The sequence below is a fragment of the Melospiza georgiana genome, chromosome 13, assembly GCF_028018845.1.
Source record: "Melospiza georgiana isolate bMelGeo1 chromosome 13, bMelGeo1.pri, whole genome shotgun sequence".
NCBI classification, from domain to species: domain Eukaryota; kingdom Metazoa; phylum Chordata; class Aves; order Passeriformes; family Passerellidae; genus Melospiza; species Melospiza georgiana.
The window spans coordinates 11,586,034-11,611,440 of NC_080442.1; the positions used below are offsets into that span (position 1 = coordinate 11,586,034).

At 40.4% G+C, this 25,407-nt stretch overlaps 1 protein-coding gene across 1 annotated transcript in view; it reads left to right on the forward strand.

The window, feature by feature from the left end:
• Positions 1 to 25,407, forward strand: part of ADAMTSL3 (ADAMTS like 3) — a 169,002-nt gene that overhangs the window by 114,685 nt on the left and 28,910 nt on the right. Inside the window, exons 12-20 of the mRNA XM_058033732.1 lie at positions 660 to 710; positions 4,720 to 4,924; positions 5,719 to 5,866; positions 6,618 to 6,702; positions 13,338 to 13,624; positions 20,365 to 20,494; positions 21,533 to 21,725; positions 22,365 to 22,544; positions 23,286 to 23,439. Coding sequence (XP_057889715.1) covers positions 660 to 710; positions 4,720 to 4,924; positions 5,719 to 5,866; positions 6,618 to 6,702; positions 13,338 to 13,624; positions 20,365 to 20,494; positions 21,533 to 21,725; positions 22,365 to 22,544; positions 23,286 to 23,439 — 1,433 coding nt within the window. The remainder of the gene's footprint in view (positions 1 to 659; positions 711 to 4,719; positions 4,925 to 5,718; positions 5,867 to 6,617; positions 6,703 to 13,337; positions 13,625 to 20,364; positions 20,495 to 21,532; positions 21,726 to 22,364; positions 22,545 to 23,285; positions 23,440 to 25,407) is intronic.

Here is a 25,407-nt window from a genome sequence, read left to right on the forward strand (position 1 = left end):
TGCCAAATGTTCCAAAGCTGGAATGGGAAAATTAGGGGAAAGAAAGGGTGTAATTATATTTTAGCTTGCAAATTTGGCTTATACAGTCAGGAAAAGGAAAGTAGTACTGTGTATAATACCATATTTCCTAGCATTGGAAGTTAAGTTTTATATTGGAATTAAATACCTACATCGCACCACAACAGCTTTATACCTGCTCTATGCTATGCACTTCAAACAAACTCTAGAAGGGTCCTAAGCAGCATTCAGAACCTATCTAGGATTAATCTTGTGATGTATTTATTTCACTGACACTCACTGACACTCATGTCCCTCAGCAGTGTTTGTTACAGATAGAAGTATGTGAATATCTTTTTGTTAATGAAGTCACACAGACCTAAAGGGTCACTGATAATTAATTTCTTTGCTGGAGGCTTGCTCATTTAATATTTTATGGTGGCAGGAAATAGAGAAGCTGTATGAATAATTCTTTATCCATGCAGAAAAGGTAAGATTATTCAAGTCATAAGGTTCACCATAAGGCTCATGTGTAATGGAGTAAGATTCCTGCATTTCACATTGGGAATTGCTTACTTCAAGCATGATCACGTAAATGTATGTACTTGATGTACAGTCTTAGGTATGAGAAGTAATGATGCAATATTTATTTTCTTTGACAGTGATGGATTTAAAGAAATCATGCCCTATGATCACTTCCAGCCACTTCCTCGGTATGTATAAGCAGGACAGCACATCTGTCAGCTTTAGCACAATTTCACTGCAAATATACTACTTCAGTACTAAGATAATGGGACATATTTTGATTGAATTTTTTTTTTATACAGGAGGTTAAGTTTACAAGAGTCCTGTAAACATCTCTGAATCTTGTGATTTATTTTAGTGTGCTCTGGATGATTAGCTTAACAGTCAGAGGTTAATATGCTCTTCTTGGAAATACCAATGTGAAGTCTTTAAAATAAACAGTTGTCCCCCCCAGCCTTCTCTGGCTGTAGTGCTGAGAAGATAATCTTTAAACTGCATGTATGAATTCTTGTCTTGAAAGGTTTTTCTTTTGACAATGTATGAGATTTTATAAAACAGACCTTGCGATGTACAGGATTCTGGAAATTCTTTTTCTCTTGAGAGGACTGATCCTTCTCCTCTTTACATTCTACGGTCTACAGACTATTTATTGACATCAAAGATGGCACATCACTTTCAAAATACAAAATTGTTGAAATATCTGTTTCCTGAAGTTAGGGCATCAAAGAACAGTTTGTTACTTTTTTTTTTTTTTTTTTTTAATTTTTAACACCTGAATCAATTACAAGGATTTAAAACTTCTCAGGAACCCTTAGATGTTTTAGAAAGAATGTTAGGATTAAACAGTATTGAGTCACATTTGCTTTTAATGTAAAGAATTATAGTCGATGAGTTGGTTGCATATTTATGTGAGTTGAACCTCTGCTTTATTATGTCATGTAATGAATAATGTGTATTTTTCTAAAGAAGTAAAGATATGAAGTAATAAGAATGAAATCATAGACTTGCACAGCTTAGTGGAGCTACTGATTACAGCTGATATAAATGTCATAGTTTATTTCTGTAGCAATTTGTCCTTATGGATCTGCTGTCCTGTGATGTACTTTGGCTTTCATGCACAGATGGGGATTTTTTTCCTTTGTACCTTTATCCTGTAGAGTCCTCTAATTATATTGTGTGTCTCTCCCTTTCCATTTCTTCTGCCAATGCCTTTGTACTTCAGATCTCTCCTGGAACTCAGCTTAATGTATTTACAGGAGTATTTCATCTTCTGAACCACTTAGGGCTTGGAGACCACTTGGAAGAGAAATTTAATCCCCCTTTCTGTGCTTTACTGCGCTCAGCACGTTTGCATGACACTGTGGTGAGATAGATCATGTCTGTGATAAAGCTGTGGGCAGGATCTCTTATTTCAAACACTCAGAACCACAGACAGAGTCCCACCTCATTTCAGCACCTCGGTGCGCTCTGTCAGAAAGCATCATGGTCTTCCTGGGTGATGCTTCAGAGGAAGGGCTGTAAAACAGCAGGCAGCCAAGCAGGGCTCAGAGCTGGTGCCAGCAGGAAGGAGAGAGGAAATGGGCTGTGTTGTACTGGGAGGGCTCGTAAGGAAACGCCACAAAGACGTAGAAACACCTTCTCTTGCAGGAATTGCTGAAAGAAAACAGCAGCTCAAAGTTTGTTTACCTGCAGGAGGAGGTGGCTCTGCTCCAGTGTGGATGCAAGTCTTGCTTCAGTGCAGCAGGGTTTGTCTGTGCTGCTGCATGCAAGGAGCTGGAATGCATTACCCTGTGCTTTCTGCTTTCTCCTCCTCTCTTGCCTGTTTCTTGCATGCTGACCCAGGACTGTTCTTGCGAAGCGGGCGGAAACCCCAGGTCCTGGATGCAGGCAGGAGCAAAGCTGTGCAGGCTGCTTCACCTCCTTCATCTCACCTCCTCCACAGCACCAGGGCCATGTGGAGGCTGCCTGGCAGCCCTGTGGAGTGCACCACTGCTTTCCCATTCGCACGAGGAAGTTGTGGGAAAGTCGTGGTGCACACCACAAGATCTTGAAAGGGTTCTCCTGTGGCTACAGTTGTAAATGCCCCACTGAAATATTTTTACAGATGGAGAATTCTTTTGAAATAAATAGAAAAATTTCCCAGGATGAAAATTTTCTTTTAAAGCTTTTGGACTGCCTCCATTTATTTCAGACTTGTTGGACTGTTGAGGATCCCTTGACAGCTGTGGGTTCTGGAAAGCATCTCCTTGACTGCTTGCCCAAGACCCCCCTTTTCCCCAGTAGCCATGGACCTCACTCCATCTTGAAAATTCTTGTGGGAGTATGGGATCTGGAGTGTGTTTGAAACTGATGAGATAAAGAAAAACAACTATAAAACTTCACGCTATAAACACTTGCAAGCCTTACATTACATACAGCACAGTGAGCCTTACATTTATAAATCCATGAGCTGCTAATTCATTAAATAGTTAATTGCTCTTTAGTTCCTGATTTTTAAAAAGAAAATTAGTTAACACTGGCTGTTCCTTTTAGTCAAAGAAGAGTGTAACTCTTGCTCTTCAAATGCACTTTGTTGTTGTGATTTGACATCAGTATCTCAGGACATAGCTTTATTCAGAATGCTTTTGAGTGTATACTCCATGGTTGATGTCCCATGGCTTGCTCTGTGTTTCATATTTATTCTTCTGTTGAGCTTAAGCATGATTAATATGTTTTTGTAGGCAGCTTAATGAATTGCCTAAAATAGGAAGTGTCCTTGATTTACCTGCTGCATCATAAAAAGTAGATTGCTTAAATTTACCTTTGATTTATTGACCTTTTCTTCATTGAGTTTGATATTATAACTTCCTTTATGATAGCCAAGCTGATTACTCTTGATTAATTGATTTTGTGGGATATTGTAGTCCTTGCTGAGTCCATTGTTCAGAACAGATATAATTATTTTCATGATCCTTTCTGAGCCTCTGCAGTAACAGAGATAAGGTCTAACTAATGAGACATTGATGAACCTTAAGATGTACTGCAGGACTCAATCATTTCCAAGGGCTTGGCTTTGATTCAGGAGGGTGATGGAAAGAAAGCAAGAGATGGAAGGTAAAGGGTGAGGAGATATTGTATGGGTGTCATTGGAACCTACAGACAAATACTTCAATAGAAACTTGTTATGTCTAAATTTGAGAGGAGCAGGATATCATTGAAGTTAGGGTTTTTTGAGAGATAATTGCTTAAATGTGGATTCATGCTAAGAGGCGAATGAAGCTGAGTTTGTTGCCTGAAAACTTCCATGTCCTTCTCACTTCAGATGGTGCAACATTTCCATCTTTATTGTAAAGATTGTGAATAGATGTCCATTTTGAAGATATTTCTTCCCAGCAGATTGTTTATCATCTCTCTATTGGAGGCTGCTACCCCGAGCTCTGCTGATTCACAGGCTTTTCTAATCCTAAATTTTCCTTAGTCTGTGCCTTGCCCTGCTGCAGGAGCAATCAGCTGAGTGAGCCAAAGCAGCTGAGATGGATGAGCAGCTGCCTTTTGCTTGAAGCAAGCTGGAAAGTGTGAATACAAGGTCGTTCAATGTAATTTTAATGAGGGTGGGAAACTCTTGCAGAACTGCAGTCAGGACCAGCCAAATGGTACCTGCCACAATTTAATTTCATCACAGTCCTTATGGATGAAAGCAATTTGGTATGAAATGGCTGGCTTGACCCAAAGTATTAGAAATCCCATAAAAATTCCTTCAGGAACACATTTTTAAGGGCATCCAGATTTGTCTTTGTCTTTCAGACTTCATGGGATCTTAAATACAGGGGCTTCTTGGTCTCTGACAATGGTAATAAGTGTCTATGTGATCATGCAAATTAGTTGTCAAAAGTATTCAATTTAGATGATTTAGACTATTTGAAAGTAAATTCATTCCAGTATTTAAACTCAGTATGTTCACAGTTTCTAACTTATGTATAAGAGTTTCAGTTATGTTTTGAAATATGCTTACATTTGCAATTCTACTTCTGATTTTGCACATGAACTTAAGCCTTGAATAATGCAAGGTAGGTCTGAGAGTCAATGTATTTGTATGTGGTAAGAATCCAACTAAACTACCAGTAAACTTTAATTGACACTAAGGTTGGACTCAATATTTCTCATTTTTAATAGAGGTTAGTGGAATAAGAAAGAGCCTTATGAGGGTTTTTTTTTCAGGTGGGAACATAACCCATGGACTGCATGTTCAGTTTCTTGTGGAGGTGGTATTCAGAGGAGAAGTTTTGTGTGTGTAGAGGAGACCATCCATGGAGAGATACTGCAAGTGGAGGAATGGAAATGCATGTATGCCCCAAAGCCCAAAGTCATTCAGACCTGCAATCTGTTTGATTGTCCTAAATGGGTGGCAATGGAGTGGTCTCAAGTAAGTAGAGAAGTAATTTGGACCTTCTGTCTTGTTTTCTAAAGAAAGCCTCTGGTCTTGTGTTACCATTTGTTTATTAGCACAGGACTATTAGAAAAGTATAGCCCTGAAAGATAATCAATAGTACTGGGAAAAGTTTGCTCTGAGCAGTTCTGTCTGATGATCAAAACATTAACATGTCTGTGTGGAGCAAAATGCAAATGTAGAATTCCTTGTGCCCGTTGAATTCCTGCTTTGCATGCACAAGTTAGAGACAGAGGTCAGGCCCCTCTGCAGTCAGGTCATTTATGTCTCAGTTCTTGATAAATGTAGTATTTCACTGGCTGTAATAGTTAAAGGCATGTCTGTCTCAGGGGCTGGCAAGTCTGCAAGGGTGATTTTCCAGCGTTCTTACCTTTCATTACAGTAACAATAGCCTAAGCCAGCTTGTCCTGGCTGTGGTTATCTGATACAGTCAGATAGGCCAGCACTCCTGTAATTCCTTAGTTCATCTAGATGACATCAGTGCCACCAGAGTGCAGAAAATGCAGCTCCCCTGACCCAGCCTTGACTGAAAATCACCACTGTGACAGAGTGCATTCTCAGTGCGCAGCCACTCTTATTTCAGCCGGATAAGCCTCACGGAACCCCAAAAAAACCCCTTGCATCCCCAAAACCTCGACTTTTCCCCCATCACCAACCTTTTCCTTACCCACCTAGCGACGCAGGGCCAAACCCTTACATCTCAGTGGGAAAACCTTAGCGAGCCCCTCAGCGGTGCTGGGCAGTGCTGAGGGGCTCTGCTGTGTCCCCAGTGCACGGTGACCTGCGGCCGGGGGCTGCGCTACCGCGTCGTGCTGTGCATCGACCACCGCGGGCAGCACGTCGGGGGCTGCAACCCGCAGCTCAAGCTGCACATCAAGGAGGAGTGCATCGTGCCAGTGCCCTGCTACAAGCCAAAAGGTAACCGGGCTTTCGTCTGGCTCTGTTGTTGCTTCGCGTTTTTTTTTTTGTCCAGAGAATTAAAAGTCCCTGGTAACCTTTTTCAGAAATGCCAGAAGCTGGAGTTTACTAGGGGTTGGGGTTTTTTTCCCAGTTTTGGCAGAAACAAGCACTTTAATTATTGGTGCTAGTAAAAGTGCCCTGCTGATATTTTTTGCTGATAATGTGGCCAGACTGTCATGAAGTGAACGTGCCAACTAAATCTATACAGTCTGGTCAAACTGGGAAAACCAGAATTAATGAGCCTAACACAGGGAGGGGGAGTATTCAATAATACTTGAAATGGGAATGAAAAGTATTCAAGTATTCAATAATACTTGAAATGGGATTGAAACTCCATATGTATCACCTGGGATTTTCTTGTTTGTTTTAAATTAAATGTGCTGTCCTGGTGTCAACATTCTCAATATGACTCAGCAGCTCATTAAGTTATACTCAAACTATTTTCCTTTTTCCTTCTCCATTTCTGCAAGTTTAAAACAAAGAATGGAGCTCAAACAGCATGAAATTTTCTACTAGTTTTTGCGTATTATCCTGTATATCTGCAAAAGCATTAGATCAATAGGCAATGTATTATCCTGTATATCTACAAAAGCATTAGATCAATAAGCAACGTCAACTGTGAAATTCTGAGATGATTAATGATGACATTTACATATTGCTTTGATTTTGGAGAAATTACTGAATGTTTTGAGTCTTTGTCCTCTACCAGAAAAAAGTCCAGTGGAAGCAAAATTGCCATGGTTTAAACAGGCCCATGAGATGGAAGAGACCATCACAGTCTCAGAAGAGCCAACGTAAGTACACAGACTTTTACAGTGAAGAAACATTTCCAGGGTGTTTTGCAGACCTCTGCAATGACTGTTGCTGGGCAGTTTGCTTTGACAGTTGGCCCTCCATGGGAGATGAGTCCTGTGGTGAGCTGTTCCTAATTTTACATCCCAGTAACTTTGCTTCTGGAGCTCCTGTTCTGGATGATACACAGCTACACTGTTAAAGTGCCCCTATATCATTCAGGAATTCAAAGGGATCTGGATTTTAGCCTGATTAAGCCCTAATTAATGCATGTGGAGATGCTTCAGCAGAAATAAATTAAAAAACTTTAGTTTTATTCCGGTCATAGCTATTACCTCAAGAATGCAGTGGTGGTATTAAAACTTAAGAGGTGCTTTGTAGGGTTGCCAGGATTTCCTTGGGGGGTGAGACCAATGCATAAAGTGAGAAAAACCTGCTGATCTCTGTGCTTAGCTGCATCTATGGGGGTAAGCTGTGCTATTTTACATGTGTATATGTGTGAAATAACATCTGGATTTTGTGAGTCCTCTTAAAAACTGATGAGGTTAAGCCTTGCAAGTGCTGGGAATGAAAGCACAATTTAAATCCAGCTACACTTATTCCTGACCCTTATATGTTAGGGCATCCACACAATTCCTTATATCCCCTGTGTACATTTCATATACACACACACGTATTTATTTATGTGTAATATATTCAATATATAGGCATTAAAGTATTTAAATTTCTAGAAAGTATTAGCTTTGTATGTGGTGAGATTTTGAACAGTATTTTATTGTGCTGTGTTGAATTCTGCACTTTTTGTACTAATGTCATTTTGAAATAATTTAGATGAGCTTAATGAAGTTGCTTTGGATTTATATTTCCCTGATAGCAGAGTGTACCTTATGCTTATTTTTCTTCTTCCATCAAGCAATTCCTGATTTTTGGCACACATGCAGCAACAGGTGTGACCATGAGTAATAAAATCTTTACACCTGCAATGACTCACAGAAGAAACCTCTTGCCAAACAGGTGTTTATATAGTTATGGTGACTGTAGTTTAAACTTTTCACTGCTCTAGCCTCTCAAGTCAAGTGTCAACCTACTGTGAGGGGTTATTTCACTCTCCAAATCAGTGGCCCTGAATTCAGACAGGGTAGTAGCAAAGATATAAAAATAAAGTGTGGTTGTCACAGGGGGATGATGCAATCAAATGTGCCTTTTAAGTGTCAGGATAGCAGAGTGAAGGTACATGAGGTCACTTTTAGAGAGGATTCAGCATGAAGCTATAAAGAAAATTCTCTCTAGCATTACAAAGTCCTGCTGTGGCAACCATGAGCTAATGCAGTTTCTGGGTTTCTAGGATCCTCCAGCATCAGTCTGACAGAACAATCAGGGAGGACTGGCAGGGACAGAGCACTGCTGGTTCAGAGGAGATGTAGAATGGAACAAAGCTGAGCTGGAAACCTTGTTAGGGGCTGCCTTGTACCTTGTCCTGACAATGACAGCAGTTATTCATCCTTCCTAGACGAATGAATATAGGATTATACATTCCACTGTGGCCTTTTTCTTCTCCGCTTACTCTGGAGACTAAGATGTTTTCCATCTTTCATTCATGAGCCTCATCCTGTCCTTAGACTTTCCTTCAGCATTTCCAGAAGCATCCTCACCTAAGTGTGAAAGGTTTCTGCAGGCACCTCTTGCTGGCTCCCCTCACCCCTCTCTGTGCTGAGGTGCTCTGAGATGCTCTGCACCCCACTCTGGGCTCTCCTGGGACCCAGCTCTAGCACTGTAACCAGATTCCCCATGAGTTTCATTTTAATGTCTTCTGCTGCCCGCTGCTTGCTCTTTAGTCTCCTAAGGGAGCTGGCAAGTGAGGAGGGATGAGAAATAGCTGTTGCCTGACTTCATTCCTTTCTGCAGATTGTCTGTGGGTCATGTGGACAATAATGGTTTGCAACCACAGAATCTCTCCATCAGTGCTTTAAACCTCATGCCCAAACTGCTCTGGTGCTTTCCAGGCAGAGTCAGATTTTTGGGGCAGGAATTAAGATTTAAAGAGAAACTGTGACAATAAATTGTTCCTGCTCCCAGAATAAATTATAACAAGATTTCCCTCTGATTCAGATCTGTTTAACTTTGTTTTCTGTAATTTAGACATGGCACAGTGATAACTCACAGCCCACCTCTGCCTAGCAGGAGACTTGTGATTTCCTTGGTAAATGCAATCACTTTTAATTTCAGTTGTTCTCTTGTCATCCAAATTTAAACCACAATATGAAGTCTCAACTTCTAGTCCATCCTTTTATGACAACTTTCTCTCTATGCTTTTGTGTGATGTTTTAGTTGATAATGAATAAGAGAATAAATGCAGCTGTGTTTTAGAAGCCACAAGTGATGGATATGCCAAAAGTAGCTTGTGGAAGATAAATACTTCTGCCTCTGTGGTCTACCACGGCTGGTGTCCTGAATTTACATAGAGGGGGAATGTTCAAAAGCTTCTTTTTTTTTATTATTAGCAAAATAAAAAATGACTGTCCTTAAAGTGAGGCCAAGAAAAATGTAGGTCTGACCTTTTTAGTTTTCAGTTGTGGAATGTGATGACAGTTGATACCAATCATTATTTTAAATGTTCTTCCCTCGAGCCTTCTTAGTTACAGTGGGATTCGCAGAGAAGCTCCAGCAAGTTCTTGCATCCTTTTTATTACTTGTAAGTTAAAGAAACAGACACCTCAGCTGCCTTTCTCTGTCATTGCTTAGGGAAAAACTAAAATGCTTTCAAAAACTGATATATTTTTTCAGCAATATGAGCTAAAAAGTGATGTGAAATGCAGTGTTCCTCATAAAGGTTTCCATTTATTGCATTGGAGTCATTTTCAGACATGTCCCCTCTGTGCCTTTGGTGATAGAGAATTACCCATTTCCCACAGCTCCTTCTCTCAAAATGAGCTGGTGATTTTGTGCACCGTGTTACCCTTGAGGCTGATAAAGCAGCAGTGTGGCTGTGCAGAGCAGGCAAGGGTGGTGCTGCAGGGAGGGGTAGGGTGCCAGCACCATGCAAGTTCTGCTCAGTAAGAAACCACATTGTAGGTGCTTCTTTAGACTTTTATCCAGGACCCTTGGTGCATTAGGACTGCAAATAATGCTAGACCTGCCTTTTTTTCTCATAATTTAGGCATTTCCTGTCTTAACTGCATGAAGAAAATTAAAAATTAAGAGACACCATGTTTTTCAAGTCTTTAGTAAGCTGCAGAGGGCCACACTGAGTTCAGTTTTCAGTTCAGATTTGATTTGCTTGAGTTGGGCTGCTCTGTCCCAGTTTAATCATCATTAGTTTAGGTCACTGCTTCATTTCTCAGGTCATCCTCCACTTGCTTTTACAGCATGTGCCAGGTGAATGCACATTTCCATTAGTGCTAGACTGATAACACTGCAGCATGGATGTGCCCTCCACTGCATGTGAAGTGTCTTCATAATTTATACGTGCTCAGATGGGCATGGGAGAAATTTAGTTCAATGTAGCATTGGGAAGAATGGTTGGGTAAAAAAGCTGATTATAAAAAGTTGTACCTGCTCAAATTTGCATTTTCCTATTTTCTTTTTTTTTTTTTTTTTTTTTTTTTTTAATAAAAAGAGGAGTCTGGTGGAGTTTGTTTTAATGACCTGTCACAGGCTTTGCTTTTGCATGTTCAAGATAAAGGAAAAATAAAAAAGCCCCATCTGCCTGAACTCAAAATTTAGATAAAAATCAGCTCTCTATGTTCAGTCAGTTCCTTGCTCTTCTTTTGTACTAGCAGTCTCCATTGGCATCTGTTGAAAGAAATTAGTGTGACTTAAACATGATCATCCTTGGAGAAGTTTTATAGTTTAGGATTTCAGTAGGTAAATAGTCACATGACTAGTTTAACAAATGCCAAGGTAAAATAAAAAGTATTTAGTGTGTTCATTTTTTATCTTGCACTTCACTGAAAAAATACCAGACACTAATATTCAACAGGAAAAGCTCAATTCTAATATAGGCTTGCTATAAGTCAAGGAAAAAAATACTTAGAATTTTCTGAGTTTCTTTATAAATCAGTTGGTTGCTGAGTGAAATTGTTGCTGTGGTTCAAAATTTCCTTTAATTTATACAGGATTTCAAAAGAATGTCTTCGAGATACATTATTTTTGGAATGTTTAAGTGCACTCAACTACAGTACACAAAACTAACACTAATTTCTGGTATGCTGCTGTCATGCTTTTACCAAAAGAAGTTATTACTCTCAGACTATAAACTTAGGTATGGTTAGAAGACCAACTATTTTCAACTATAAAAGTCCATCAATTTTATTTTTCCAATTAGGCACGTAAGTATAAATGTGCCTATTTTTTTTTGTTTTACACAGAAGGAGAAGAAAGTAATCATTCTGTTAAGCCTGTGCACACTGGCCATGATCCAATAAAGCACTTAAGCACAAGTTTCCCTCTGAACTCATTGTCATCCTGTTGTCTTCAAAGCATAGCTAATATGCTTGAGTTAGGCTCATGCATTTCCTTGGATGAGGGTGATTTTGCCACCCTAGGTAGTTTGCATGGCTGTCTTTGAAAAGATTGAGATCTGATGTTCCAGGATTAAGCTGACTGTATCTGTTGGAGAAAGGAGAAAGCCTTCCTTTGCAGCTTTTCCCACAGAATATTCACTAAAGTTTATATCAGAGGCATCTGGACACTGGTTGACCCCACCAGCTGTGCCATGGACTCAGTGGCTCTTGGGCTGCTCCTAACCTGGCATTTGCTCAGATTTGATCACAGCCATGCACTGGGTTGATAGCATCCTTGATAACATCAATCTGGCCATGCAGGAAGGTGATCAGGCTTGTGAAGGGATGAGCACTGGGAGCTCTTGGTGTTAAGGGGAGCTGGGGATAATGTGCCTTTTCCTGAGGTCTGGTGAGGACCACTGAGCTCTAACAAAAATTCTGAGACAGCTCAAGGAAATTTTGAAGAGCTTAGATATATTTATCTTTGTACAGAGCTGCAAAGCTATTTCATTGACATCTCCTTAAAGAATAACCAGTTAATCTTTTAACCTCTGTTGGAAAGTCTTTTCCACAGGAAAAGTCACTTTTGGGGTCTGTCCCAATCACAGCCTTGGTGACTGTCCCAAGGACTGACTTAGAGAATCCTTACAGGTTATCCAGCCATCTGTTCTCTTTTCTTCTATTTGATTCTTCCTCTGTGTATACTGGCAAGAAGTTATTGGCAAGATGATAAACGGTGCACAGAATCAAACCACACTGTTGACATTTTTCTGTGCTTACTGTGTATGCAGAGTGTAAATACTGAGTTTTGTCTTACACAACTGTTCTTATGTTTGTAAGGGCAGCTTTCCTGCAGTAAGGGAAAGATCATTCTTTATCAAAGATAAGGGCCAAATCTTTGAATCTGAATTTGGATCTTTCTTTCCAAATACATTTTTAACATTGGTCAAATTATCCTCCTATATCTCCCACTGGTGTTTTGATCATCAGCTACATTTGGACATATAATAAAGACCAACTGCAGCCTTTTCATAGGGGAAAAAAACTTCAAGGAAATTCTGTATTTGATTTCTCATAAAGTACACCCCAGAGCCACCCAGGACAACTTTATTAATGAAATCCAACCCCTTGTCTCTAGTGCCATTTTGAAAATTATTTTCAGATATTAATGTGACCCTCAAAATCAGAGAATATTATAACAAATTCATGACCTGTAAAACAAGATTTTATTGTAGTTCATCAGGGGCATAAATGCTTTCTAATAAAAATGATGGACTGTAGAGTAGTTAGACATCTTTATTGAAGATGAGAGAAGAGCCTGCTGTGGTGTGCACTGGATGTGGCTCCATTTGGAAAACCTTCTTTTCTCTGGTTGCTGATTATTAGTATGACATAAGGTGAGGACCTCTCAGATTTAAGCAGATTGCAAATATACTTTTGGCATATGCCCATGTCTGTGTATCTGGGGAGTTATTTTATATTGTACAGATGCATCTTCCTGGAGTTTCTCCTTTTTTCCCTGCTGAAGGAGACTGAGAAAAGATTTAGGTGTTTTCCTTTTTCCTCAGCAAAGGCTACAGCAAAGGATACAGCTTTCCCTGTTCCTCATGATCCTTCCTCTTTTCCTACATCTTCTTGTGTGAATTTTGGTGAATGGTCTCAGATGTGAGAGTCAAGTGTGAGACTTAAGATACTTGATTGTGCATTCTATTTAAGCGTCAGTATGATGTATTTTCTGATGTGTTTTTTCTGATGTATTTTCTGGTCTGTGTATAAACACCCATTTATCAACTTCTGACCCTTTCATGAAATTGTGAGGTTCTCTGACCCAGAATTGTCCTGTAGGTGTTCATAGTAATCTAACAATTTATTTGCTATGCAGCAGAAATGACTGACTTGAACAAGTTTGAAAGACAATATCTGTTTGTGTTTTTAAGACTTCTGTGGTATCACTGGTACTGTGTCTAGACATTTTCCTTATGTGATGCTCCTGGGAAATGTGGGAAGATGTCAGGGTGTTTTATCAATGAGCAGCTTCAGAAGCCCCAATGTTGCTGTGCTAGTTGGCTGTGTTTTAACTGTGCACACAGAGGCACAATTGCATGGGATCAGTGACAGTGCTGCCATGTTTGCAGGTTCATTCCTGAGCCCTGGTCCCCGTGCAGTGCCACGTGTGGCAGTGGCGTCCAGGTGCGAGAGGTGAAGTGCCGGATCCTTCTCTCCTTCACCCAGACCGAGGTGGAGCTGCCCGAGGAGGAGTGTGAGGATGAGAGGCCCCCCACAGAACGAGTCTGCCACCAGGCCTCCTGTGACAGTGATCCTGTGCCCGACACGCCAGAATTTCCTCATGCTGGAGATGGCACTGTGCTGTATGACTGGGAATATATTGGGTTCACTCCATGTTCAGCCACTTGTCTTGGAGGTACCTTTAATTTTTTCTTAATTTATCCTGGGTTGTGAGAATTTGGCATTGTTTGGTGTTGTTGCATCTCCTGTTAGTGTTACCTTAAAGTAATTATGTTGATCTGTAGGAAAACCTGCAGCTACAAGCTTTAATGTATTTTTGGTTATCAATAGAGTATTTCAAACTACTTTCTTTCCTTCAGCAAAGGAGGAAAACTTATTGGGTAAAGTAGGGTGCAGGGTCAGCTACCAGGCCCTCTGTGGTACCAGTATGTTTGATACATCAGTGATGGAGATGTTCAGATGATCTACCTTTTCCTAGGAACCAAAACTGTATGGTTTCAGAGTAATTCCCATGTTTATCCCTTTTCTTCTATAAATCTGCCATTTTCTGCAGAACAGTGGGAATGCAGAGCTGCAATTAGGGAGACTTGCTTCCAGCCTGGCTGGTGTGGAGATCAAACAGGAGCTGGTTTGGGTCTTGGTGCTCTGTATCACTGCCTGGAGCTCTGTGCCATACATCTGTCTGCAAGTAGTTAGGCACATTCCTGCCTGGATGTAATCGAATCTCCCTGTCGTCCTAAGTACATGTTACCAGACAAGGCTGCTGGTGTTGCTACTACTCACTGTACTTTGGGACTGAGCACAGTGAGTTATGAAGTGCTAAGTGGAGGCAGTGGAATTGTGAACACACCTATATATGACAGGACTGCTGACATCAGTGGGAAGTGAAGACAGTTGTACCCATAGAAGAAATAAAAAATGTAGAAAAAGGGGAAACAGAAACAATTGGAAGTGGGGAGCACGATAGAGCTCACAGACAGCAGCCTCCCTCCTTGGTGCTGTTCACCAGCTCAAATCTAGAAGACAGGACCTAGGAGGGATGCCCCAGCATGGGATCAGCAGCATGGTAAGTGACTGATAGTGCCTCTTTATCGTTTAACACTGCTGCTTACTGAGGGGGCTGATCCATGGGAATAACAGCACCTGTGATCACAAAAGCTGGAGCATCCCATTCCTTGCACTACCTGCAGTGGCATCATGGCTGGGGAGGAGAGACTGTAGTCCGAGTGTGTTTGTAGCAGCATGAGATGGTAGTGACAGCCATTGTGGCTGATTGACTCTGTTTCATATTTTAATAAGATAAATGTTTTTAGAAATAAGGAAATTGTGCAGAATATAGCAGAAGCAAACCATTCATTAATTCCAAATTTGTAGTTCTGGTATCTCAACTGATTTTTGTAACATACAACCAATGGCAATTTTCTTGCCATCTTAAATCCACTTTACTGCTTTTTAGCCAATGTCTTTGCCAGAGGTGTTCTAAACTCCAAGGTTTTTGAATTTTGAGGACATCATCATATATGTAGGCTGAAATAATCTCTAGTCCTTGCCTGCTATTGCACATGTTGCAATTGCGTTCTGCATCTTCAAGGATGAGTTTGTCCTTGCAAAAGCATCCCCATAAAAACTTGCACTTGGTGTGCAGACTGATGGTAATTTAAGGAGCCTGCGCTGAACACAGCAGTTTCATTGCAAGGAACTTCAAAATGACTGATGAGCAGAATCTTGTGTTCAGCTTAAATTTTGTTCCTGAGGGAGCCAAGCATGAACTCTGTTGTTGACTTCTGACCCTTTCATGAATTTGTGAGATTCCCTGACCCAGAATTGTCCTGTAGGTGTTCATAGTAATCTAACAATTTGTTTGCTATGCAGTAGAAATGACTCACTTGAAGAAGTCTGAAAGACAATATCTGTTTGTGTTTTTAAGACTTCTGTGGTATCACTGGTACTGTGTCTAGACATTTTCCTTATGTGATGCTCCTGGGAAATGTGGGAAGTTGTCAGGGTGTTTTATCAACGAGCAGCTTCAGAAACCCCCATATTGGTGTGCTAGTTAGGTGATTTTTCCTTTCTATCAGCTCTGGTCCTCTGGCTGCCTTGGCAAAGGCTTTCAAACAGACCAAAAATTACCTGCCGATAAATAGTTTTAAGGGAACCAGACATCTCTTCTGTTTCCAGCTCACTGCAATGTACTAGCTAATGATCTCACTGTCTACTATTTTTCCATTGTGTAGTTCAAAGGAGCTGATCCATTTCTGCTAAGTTTTATGTTCAAATCTCATTTCAATTAGATGAACTCTTTCGTTATAAGAAATAAATGTTGTCTGAGTTTGGAATAACCCAGTGTAATGTAAATTATATTAGGCGCTTTTTCTCCAGTATGCATGCATCTAGCAGTGGCTATTAAAACAAATTCCTGTGGATTTCTGTATCCTCGGAACTCCCTGCCCCCGTTTCTTGGTGCTTAACTCTTTCTGAATGAGGGAAAATTCTGCAGGCTCTAAGCAGGCTGGAAGCTTTTATGGCCAATATTTGAGCAAAGTCCGAATCTCTCTTTCAGAGCTTGTCACTTGCACCTTTTTTTTAATCCTCACGCAGACTAGACTTGTAATTCAGTCTCCTCTGGTCCCTCTGCAAAGCAGATGAAAAAATGCAGATGGAAACATTGGGTTTTTTGGGCATTAGATTTACAGAGGGTGATTTGCAAGGTGTTATCAAACATCATCTTTCCAGTTCTAGAGCAAGAGTCACCCCAGTCTTGGGTCACTTGTGTGCCTTCTGCCCCAAACCTCTGTAGTTTCTCACACAGCACGTGAAGAGCCAAACCAGTTGAGGTTTTGAGTGCAGCCGAGTTGTTTTATGCCTCTTAGCATAATTAATGCTTCCTTCATCAGTCTTTCCATGACTGTGAATAAAAGTTGTTGAGGCCTGTTAGTCATAGGCAGACATCACCTTTTAGTACCCGTAGGAAGTTCTGTAACCCGTCTGAAATCTAAAGATCTGGTTTTTTATTCAGTGCCTGAAGAAATCCCAAACTGAAAATAAGCCAGCTGCGTGCTTGGGGATCTCAAAATTTGCCTTTATTTTCCCTGAAAGTTTTTTTGGGTTTCTTTGGTTTTGTTTTGTGTTCTTTTCAATCTGAAGAATTGTGGCAGTGATGTGAGAGCCCCAGATGTAAGTATAATTTACATAATATCATCAGTAGGGAATTAATAATCATTATGAGAATAAAGAATATGCCTGAAGAGAAATGTTTTTGTTGTAATCTATAGCATTTCTTTAGTGTTGTCAATCATTTACTACTCAACAATATTTTAAAGGGATGCTTTTCACTTTAAAGATCTCTGAACATTTTCTTGTTTAAATAAACGTTTAGTTGCAAGAGGCAGATTTTGGTGGTTGAATGTAATTATTATTATTATTATTAGTAGTATTCTATATGCTTCAAAAGTGGTTATTTGGGCCACCTAAAGTCATTACATTGGCCTAAAAATAATGTGATTAAGCAATAAATAACATATGCACTTCCTGTTATTTCCTCTACAGCCTCTGTGGCTTTGGTAACTTCAGAGTGCAGTCAAGTTGTGTTTTCAGGCTTTTGTCTGGACCATAAGAGCTGAAAGTTTACCATTTTATTTATGAGAAACCTGAGATTCTTAGAATATTAATGGATTCTAGCCAAATTTAAGGGTTCTAAGAAAAACAATGACCGTTCAGAGACTCACATATAAAGCTGAGAAAATTTGCTCTCAGCTTGTGTTGGAGTCACCTTGATAGCTGGTCACTTGTGTCATTTGTTTCATTAGCTGCAGATGTTGTTTACTCTCTTACAGAAGTATAAAATAGATGCACTGAGAGGCTCAAGGATATGTATTATTTGGCATTTTTTCTGAATTATTTTCAGCTTACAGTAAATATTTTTAAGAAGCCACCAAACTGGGACTATCTGATGTAAATAAATGTCCTTCCTCTTCCAGGTATAGAGAATAGATCCACCTTTTTAACATTTGCACTGCAGCTTTCCACCCCCATTTTCTTTGAACATTAAAAATGCAGGAAGAGAAATTCTGGACTTAATTCAAGGATTTTGCTCTTTTAAAACAGCTTCAAGCACTGTATATTTCATTGCACAGAAAAGATTGCAGAAGAATGTAAATGTATGTGGTTTGAATGTTGGGTTAAAATAGAAAATATTCTATTTCACTGAATAGTAGGGTAATTACTACAATAGTGCATCAGATTACTGTAAAAATACTTAATGCTCCCTGCTGCATACATAATGTTTTAGTTAAATTATCTACTATGTTTATATTATAAGCCAAGAAAGTCATACATATAAAACTTTGCTTGTTTGAATAATAGATTTTTCCATTTTCCAATCGACATAGAATAAGTTTATCAGCGATTGAAGTTCCCAACTAATGGAAAATTATACTTTGGGGTGAGAAATCTGATTAATTGTAAAGACATTTTGACAGTTAAGTTCAAGCAAATTTAACATCAATTAGGAGCAGTTATTTATTGAATAGAGTTCTTGAACTGTGAACGAAAGAACAGGAAGGACTTCGTGGTGGGTTTTTAACAACTCTTTAGTATCCATTTTGTACTTACAGCATCAAAACAGGGTGCAAGTTTTCTTTCATTGAGGCCCCTGTGGGGAGGAATTGCTAATGCAGTTTGTGCTCTGTACTCCAGTCAAATGAGAAACACACCACATATCAGCATTTTCTTCTCTTAATGTGATTAAAGCTCCACAGGTCCTGCTGCAAGGCAGGAACCCCTTAATGAACTCCAGGTGCCAATTTGTAGACAGACCCCATCACCTGGTGTGACATGCCTCTTGTTCATTTGACTGGCCAGTTTAGATTATATAACACCAAGATAAAACGTTCCCATGACATTATTGGCAATTTAGATGGTCTGAGGGGAGTTTGATTTCATTCCTCTCCTTTATGGGAGATGCTAAGACAATTCTATGTGGTGCAACCTGTTCCAGAACAAAAGCATCACCTTGGAGCAAGGTTTTCTCACAGAAACACAGGGAGGTCAGCAAAGCTAAAGCTTGGTAGCATAGGGTAGATTGATTATGACCTAAAATATAGATTATATGGATGCTTGGCATGGGTTTTATTACTTGTCTGGTAAGGCAAACCTGTTTTTGTCAGAACCCAACTCTAAATGCTTCCTTTTCTCTTGTAGACAGTCAAATGTGCATTTCCTATGTAAGGGGAAAGGGAAGCTGCTCCTGTTAAACAAACACTTGAGGAATGACTTCAAAGAAAGCTTTTGATTCCTCTACTTATATAAGAAAAAATATGTTTATTGCTTTGTCATCTTTGGGCATTTTCATGCCTGTATTGCAGTCATGGTATTTGTTGTTAAATGTTTATTCTTAGCCTGACTAGTAGTTTTCCCTCAATGCGTGTGTTCTACATTAATAGAATTATTAATACTTTGATAATCTATTCATTTCTCTTCTATCAATCATATTTAAGGTCAGCTCTTTTGTTCTATAAAAATTCATCACTGTGGTGATGTAGCCAAAACATTTATATAACAAGGTCGTTCTGAACTGCAAATGAGTCCCAGAGGGGATCTCAAGGTGTACCAGAGAGCCTGAAAGAAATTTGAATTTGTGTTATTCTGAAAATTGCTACTGGTTTACCCCTGCTGAGGTGTCTGAAGTAGTTGGACTGACTCAGGTGGGGGCTGTGGCCTGGGCTGGCTAATGCACTGGATTGAATCAAAATTGCTTATAGATGGAGGGAACATCTTTGGTTTATGAAAAAATGACAGTGTTTGTGTACAGGAGAGAAATATTGGCCTGGGGGTGGAACTTTCTGTGTCAGGTATTCCAGCCCTCTGGAATCGGAATGGGTGGTGGTCAGCAGTGCCCTTACAAAATCTCTGAAGATAAGTGAAAGATAAGAAGGAAAGGGATTTAAATTCAATGAAAGTGGCTCTTCAAGAGCCATTTTTACCTGGAAATAATAAAGGTATTTTATGATTTCAGCTGTTTTGTTCTACAGGACTTGGATCATTAGTATAGCTCATATAGAACAACCCAGATACACAGAATCCCCCAGGCACATCACAACCATCTTGTAATTTATGAGCATGTGAGTGAGCTTTGAAACTGAGCAAGGCTTTTATACTAAAAGAATATGATATATAAAATTGGATAATTGCACAAGTTTAAAATAGAAGTAGTTCACTGAATGTGTGTTCACTAAGCTGTCTTGTTCTAAAGGAAACTTATATTACGCTTCATTTTGCTCATAGAAACTTGAGCATTAGTAATCTTCCATGCTTTAGTAATAAGATCCAGGTAGCAAGAGCTGCAGATCAGAAGGTGCCAAGAATGGTAACTAGTCAGGAAAGCTCTAGGCTGGGTCAGATTTGCTGCCTTCAGCAAAACCATTGCATCTCTTGGCCACTGAGAATGGCTGACTAAACAGAGAACGTTTCTCCTGACTATAGCTTTGCAAGTTTTCTGCATTTTTATAACAATTTTTGCAGATCTTTAGGTTTTTATTAAAGGCAAGGTAAGTGAGAAGTAATCACTTTCACCTCAATTTTGGCAATGGAGGTAGCAGCTGGTTTAGGATCATTACTGAACCAGTGGATGCAGCCTCTGGTAGTAGCTTGACAGAAAAACCTGGTTTTTATTGGTTTTCAGTGCAGTAGAATGTCAAATGATGACTTTTAAATATCACAGAAGTTAAGATATAATTAACAAATATCTTCTGAGTATTAAATATATAAACTGTCTCTGCATTCCTTTTTGCTTGAGGTGTTACTTTTAAGCCTGCTATCTAACCCAGTGCTTTTTTTACTGATTATTGTTCAAGAGCCAGCTTGACAGAAATCTCCTCCATCTCCAGTGTTTCATGGGTGTTTTCCTTTCAAACGCAGGCACACAGGAAGCCATTGCCATGTGCCTGCACGTGGACACAAAGCAAGGTGTCAGTGAAAGCCTGTGTGACAGCTCCAAGAGGCCCCCCCCGATGACTCGGACCTGCAACACGAAGCTCTGCCCCCCGAGGTACCCTGGAATAATGGAATTATGTGGTGGCAAAGGAAGGGTTAATGGGGCTTAAATAAACATTGGCTTTCTCAGAAAGGGTTCAGATTGCAGGACTGTGGTCGTGCTTTTGGGATGGAATTTCATGACTTCCGTTTTCAACGAGGTTTTGGGATTGGGGTGTTTTTTTGGTCTTGTTCGCTCCTTTTCCACTCTTCATATCTCACTGATGAAATAGGGGACATTTTCTGAAATAAATCTCTTCCATGTTGAATATCTGCCAGAGCTGGAAAACGTGCCTTAACTCTCCTAGTAGTAGAAGGAAAATTTTGAGGATCTTTCACAAAAGAAAAGCTGAGGATATTCACTTTTTATCTTTACTGAATTAAAAAAAATATGAAATAATGATTTAAATGCACCTCAATTTAATGCTTTTTAGTAGCCCCATGTAGTTCTTATGTTTATTTGGAGATTCTGGGGAAAGAACAAACCCAGTCTAAATCCCAGAAAACCTCTAGGTCTTTTGATCACTTGAAAGGGCCGTATGTGAAATTTTGATGTGTGCTGACTTGTTTACCCATTTCTGATCTCTGACATCCCTGAGATCCTTTTAAAATTGTTTCTATGTGCTTGCAGAAACCTGCTCTTGCTAAATGTAGGGAACAAGCTAACAGGAACAGGATGTTTTATAGAAAACATACACGCATCTAAAGGAAGTTTTCTAAATATAAGAAAGGTCTATTTACATATTGACATTTATCAATGTAAACATCAGCAGGTTGCCAGCAGGCTGTTTTTAAGAGAAGCACTCTAAAGGTAAATACTGGAGTAAAATTTGTCTGAAAATGACCATTTATTACTTTATTGTTAATAAATTCTGCATTTGCTTGTTACCAATTTACACTTTTGTGCTCCAGCCAAACCGAAGGGGCGTTTTAGCCATCGATCAATAACTGTGCCTGCAGCTGCGCTTTTTGCTGTGCTCCCTCTGGGTGAGGCTGCTCCTTGCCCAGGGTGAGGTGGGTTTTTGAAGGAGAATTTTGTTGTGTTTTGGCACAGGTGGCAGAGCGGCCCCTGGAGCCGCTGCTCGGCGAGCTGCGGGGTGGGCATCCAGAGCCGCGCCGTGTCCTGCCTGCAGCCCGGGGCGCCCGCCCCTGCTGCCCACCCGTGCCCAGGGCCACGGCCACCTTCCCTGCAGGCCTGCAACCAGATTGACTGTCCCCCTGCCTGGCACGCCGAGGAATGGCAGCAGGTATGGCTGGGCCATGGCAAGAGTCTAAATGGGCTCCTCTGGTCAAGGACACTTGGAGCTCTGCTGCATGGAAGGCAGCTCCCGACCTTCCGTGGGTGTTTCACCTTCCATCACAGAACAAACTAACCCAAAAGCACTGCTCTAGACTCCTGTGCTGATGGGTAGTCACAGGATGAGATGGAACTCCTTGTTAGGATTTCAGAAGGCTGGATGCCTGTTATTCCACACATCATCTCTCTTCCTATGCTCTCTAAACACAATCACCTTCTTTCCCCCTTCTTTCCCCCTTCTTTCCCCCTTCTTTCCCCCTTCTTTCCCCCTGCTTTCCCCCTGCTTTCCCCCTTCTTTCCCTTTTCCCTTTTTTTTCCCTTCTTTTCCTCCTCCTCCTTCTTCTATCAACATATTCATGACATAGATTTATGCATAAGATACATGTTTTTCTCTAAGATTTCTACTACTTCCATACATTCAGGTAGTATGTTTGACATTTGAACTCCAGTTCTCATCTCCAGTATATTAACTATTTTAGCACTGAATTTTCCACGCTGCTTGATTTCTCCTTGAAAGTAGATGTCATTTTTCAGGAGCACAGATGTCCATGCAGGTGTAAATGCTGTATTTGATTCTTCTCCTCCTCAGTGTTCACGCACCTGTGGAGGGGGCATTCAGAGCCGCAGGGTGTCCTGTAAGCAGCTGCTGACAGATGGGAGTTTCCTGAAACACCCTGATGACACCTGCCAGGAGCCCAAATTGCCAACTAGTAAAGCCTGTGCAAAAGTGGATTGTCCTCCTCAGCTGGTCTTTGGAGAATGGTCCAAGGTGAGCAAACCTCAGTAATGGTGAACCAAACCCCTCCATTATAACAAAAGCTCTGAAGGTTTCTGCCTGGGTAAATGAGCTGTTGGGAGGTGCCAGGGCAGCAGAAGCTGTCACAAAGCCTGTCCTGCACTAAACTGTGCATGCCAGGCTGATCACAGTGCTTCAGTCACTGGGGGACATTGCAGACTTTCCACCAGACATGTTTGCTATCAATAATTTCATGGTATGGCTTCCAAAAACAAATCTTTGCATTATTCTGGAATACATCCTCCTCCTTTCCTGATTAATGCAAACCGGCTACCACTCCCCATTTAAAATGATTTAGAAAATTGAATTTAGAAGCTGCAATTACAGTTTCAGAGAGGGTTGAGAGACTTGCCAGAGACTGTTTAGAACCTGCTGAGTTGTTTCTCTCAGGTACCAGATCTCATTGCTCTGTTTTGCCCTTGGCTGGGCGTAAACACTGTCATGTTACTTTAATTCGTTACTTGCTTGCTGGAAAAACTGTCTCTCTTATATTCTTATTGCCTGGAAAAGTGGAGAGAGTTTAATAACTAATATTAGAGTCTAATTACTAGATAACACATGGATTCTTATGAAGTAGAGTGTGTATATTCTTTCAGAACTAAAAAATAATAAAAAAAAAATTAAAAGAAAACCCCCAAAAAACAAACTAGTTTAAAATTAGCATGTGTGGTGTGGAGCACCAGGTTTAGCTTGACTGCATCCTTCCTTTCACAGTGCTCAGTAAGCTGTGGTGTTGGAATCCAGAGAAGGAAAGTTGCCTGCCAAAACCTCACAGCAAAGGGCCAATATGTCACATTAAATGGATCGATGTGCAGTGCTCTGTCTCCTTCCCTGCTTGTAAGGTCTTGTCAGATGAATGCCTGCAACAGTAAGTATGTGAATTTATCTGGTTCCTTGCTGATTTGGAATGATCTATTTATAAAGAGAAATCTGCATGCCCATTAATTCACTCATCTCCCTACACTATCACAACATAACTTGGCACAAACTGAGTGTCATAATTGCTATACCAGTAATAACAGGATTGCTTTTATTTTTATTTCTACCACTCAAAACAAAGGTTATGGTCTCAAGAAGTATTTTTTTAATATATATTATGGTGCATACCTCTCACCCTCACTCTTATGCACCATTTGACCTGATTTTTCCTTTATCATTTACACTATTCCAACTGGAAAAAAAAGAGAAAAATTAATAAATTTAACATAAATTACAAAGGACATTAGAAAAGATAAGGATCCAGTTCTACCTTTTCTTTTCTCTATATGTTTGTATTACACTGGACATTTTGCTTAACATGGTGGAATTCAAAACCTGAAATTCTGTGCCAGTGATAATTTTAGGTATAATTTCTATCTCTCCCTGTAAAAATTACAATCTTGGCCTCATTAGCTGCACAGGGAGTGGTGACAATACAGGCATTATTTGAAAAATCTGATGTTTTATTACTGTCTATATAAGAATTTCTTCAGAAGGATTGTCTGTGGAAATTGTACAGTTTGGGCACAATTGGGTTGTGATACTGATGGTAATTGCATTAATTGTTTAACAGTGATGGAAACCCCTCTGTGATACAGAGGGTGTTCAGTTACACCCACTAATTCAGAGTAGGCAGATCTAAATGCAGGTTCCTTATGTGTGAACCTGTGTTCCCCTTCCTTTATAATGGAGAGTATTGGTTTGCAGATTTAGGGAGCAGGGGGCTGAGAGGACAGGGGGAAAAAAGAGCTTTTAGTTTTGAGCTGAGGGAAAATAAAAAGCCTTTATCAGTGGCCTGGTTCTGATCACAGGTCAGACACAGCCATGTTTTGACTCAACTCACCATGTTGTGAAGAAATAGCTTCTTCATACATTTTGAAGCTTTGCTTTAAAAATTATTCACAAAACAACATAAGAAATAGAATAATTACTGATTCATACATAATATGAAACTTCGTTTTCTGGCCTGCATTTCAGATTAACATGCCAAAATCCTGAGGTTCAAAACTCCACTTAAATAAAGCCCCGTGGACTTTCAGGAATGTCCTTGGCATAAGGTTTAATAAAATATTTTGAGTTGCATATCTATCTGAATTTAATTAATTGTGGATAGTTGAATGGCAGTGGAGCTGCTTTGCAATTTGCTTGGTTCAGACTGATATTAATGTCAGCATGTGAGCTTCCAGCACGGTGCCTAGAGAGCAGCACAGGGGGCTGCAGAGGGAGCAGCATTGGCCAGAATGGGAGCAGATCAAAGCCATAAAGAGAATTACTGTCCTCTCCCTGCATTTCCATCACTCTGTGGAGCAGGGGAGCCTTTGCAGCTCGGATCTGCCTGGGGATTCTCTCACAGTGCACCAGGAGGGCAGGGCAAGGTGTCAGGCTGCTCCACACCTGCAGCTCTGCTTGGGTCTGGCAGAAGGAGCCAGGGCTGGGACAGCAGCAGGCTCTGGAGTCCCAGGAACGTCCAGGAGGCATCTCCTCTGCATCCACGTCTTCTCTGTAGGACAAGGAGTGATGTTGATGGGTGAGGAGCAGCGTGGTGTGAGTGCTGTTGGGGGTTCTTGCCTTGGAGAGCAGTTTGTAAATCTCCCTCCTCAAGATGATGCTTCTGTGGCTCACATGAGTGCCTTTTTTACTGTCTCATGACAATGCTGACTCATTTTAGACTTAATCTTTTACCCTGGTAATTGTAGCTGTTTTCTGACTTAGGAGTGCTTATTAAGTAGAAACATTCCTGACTCTGGGCTCTGAGAAATAGGAAATAACACCAGTCTAGCCCTGAGGTCACCAGGATCTGAAACCTAGCTGAAGCTGTTCAGGACCATTACAGGTCACAGATGCAGATGGATTTGTA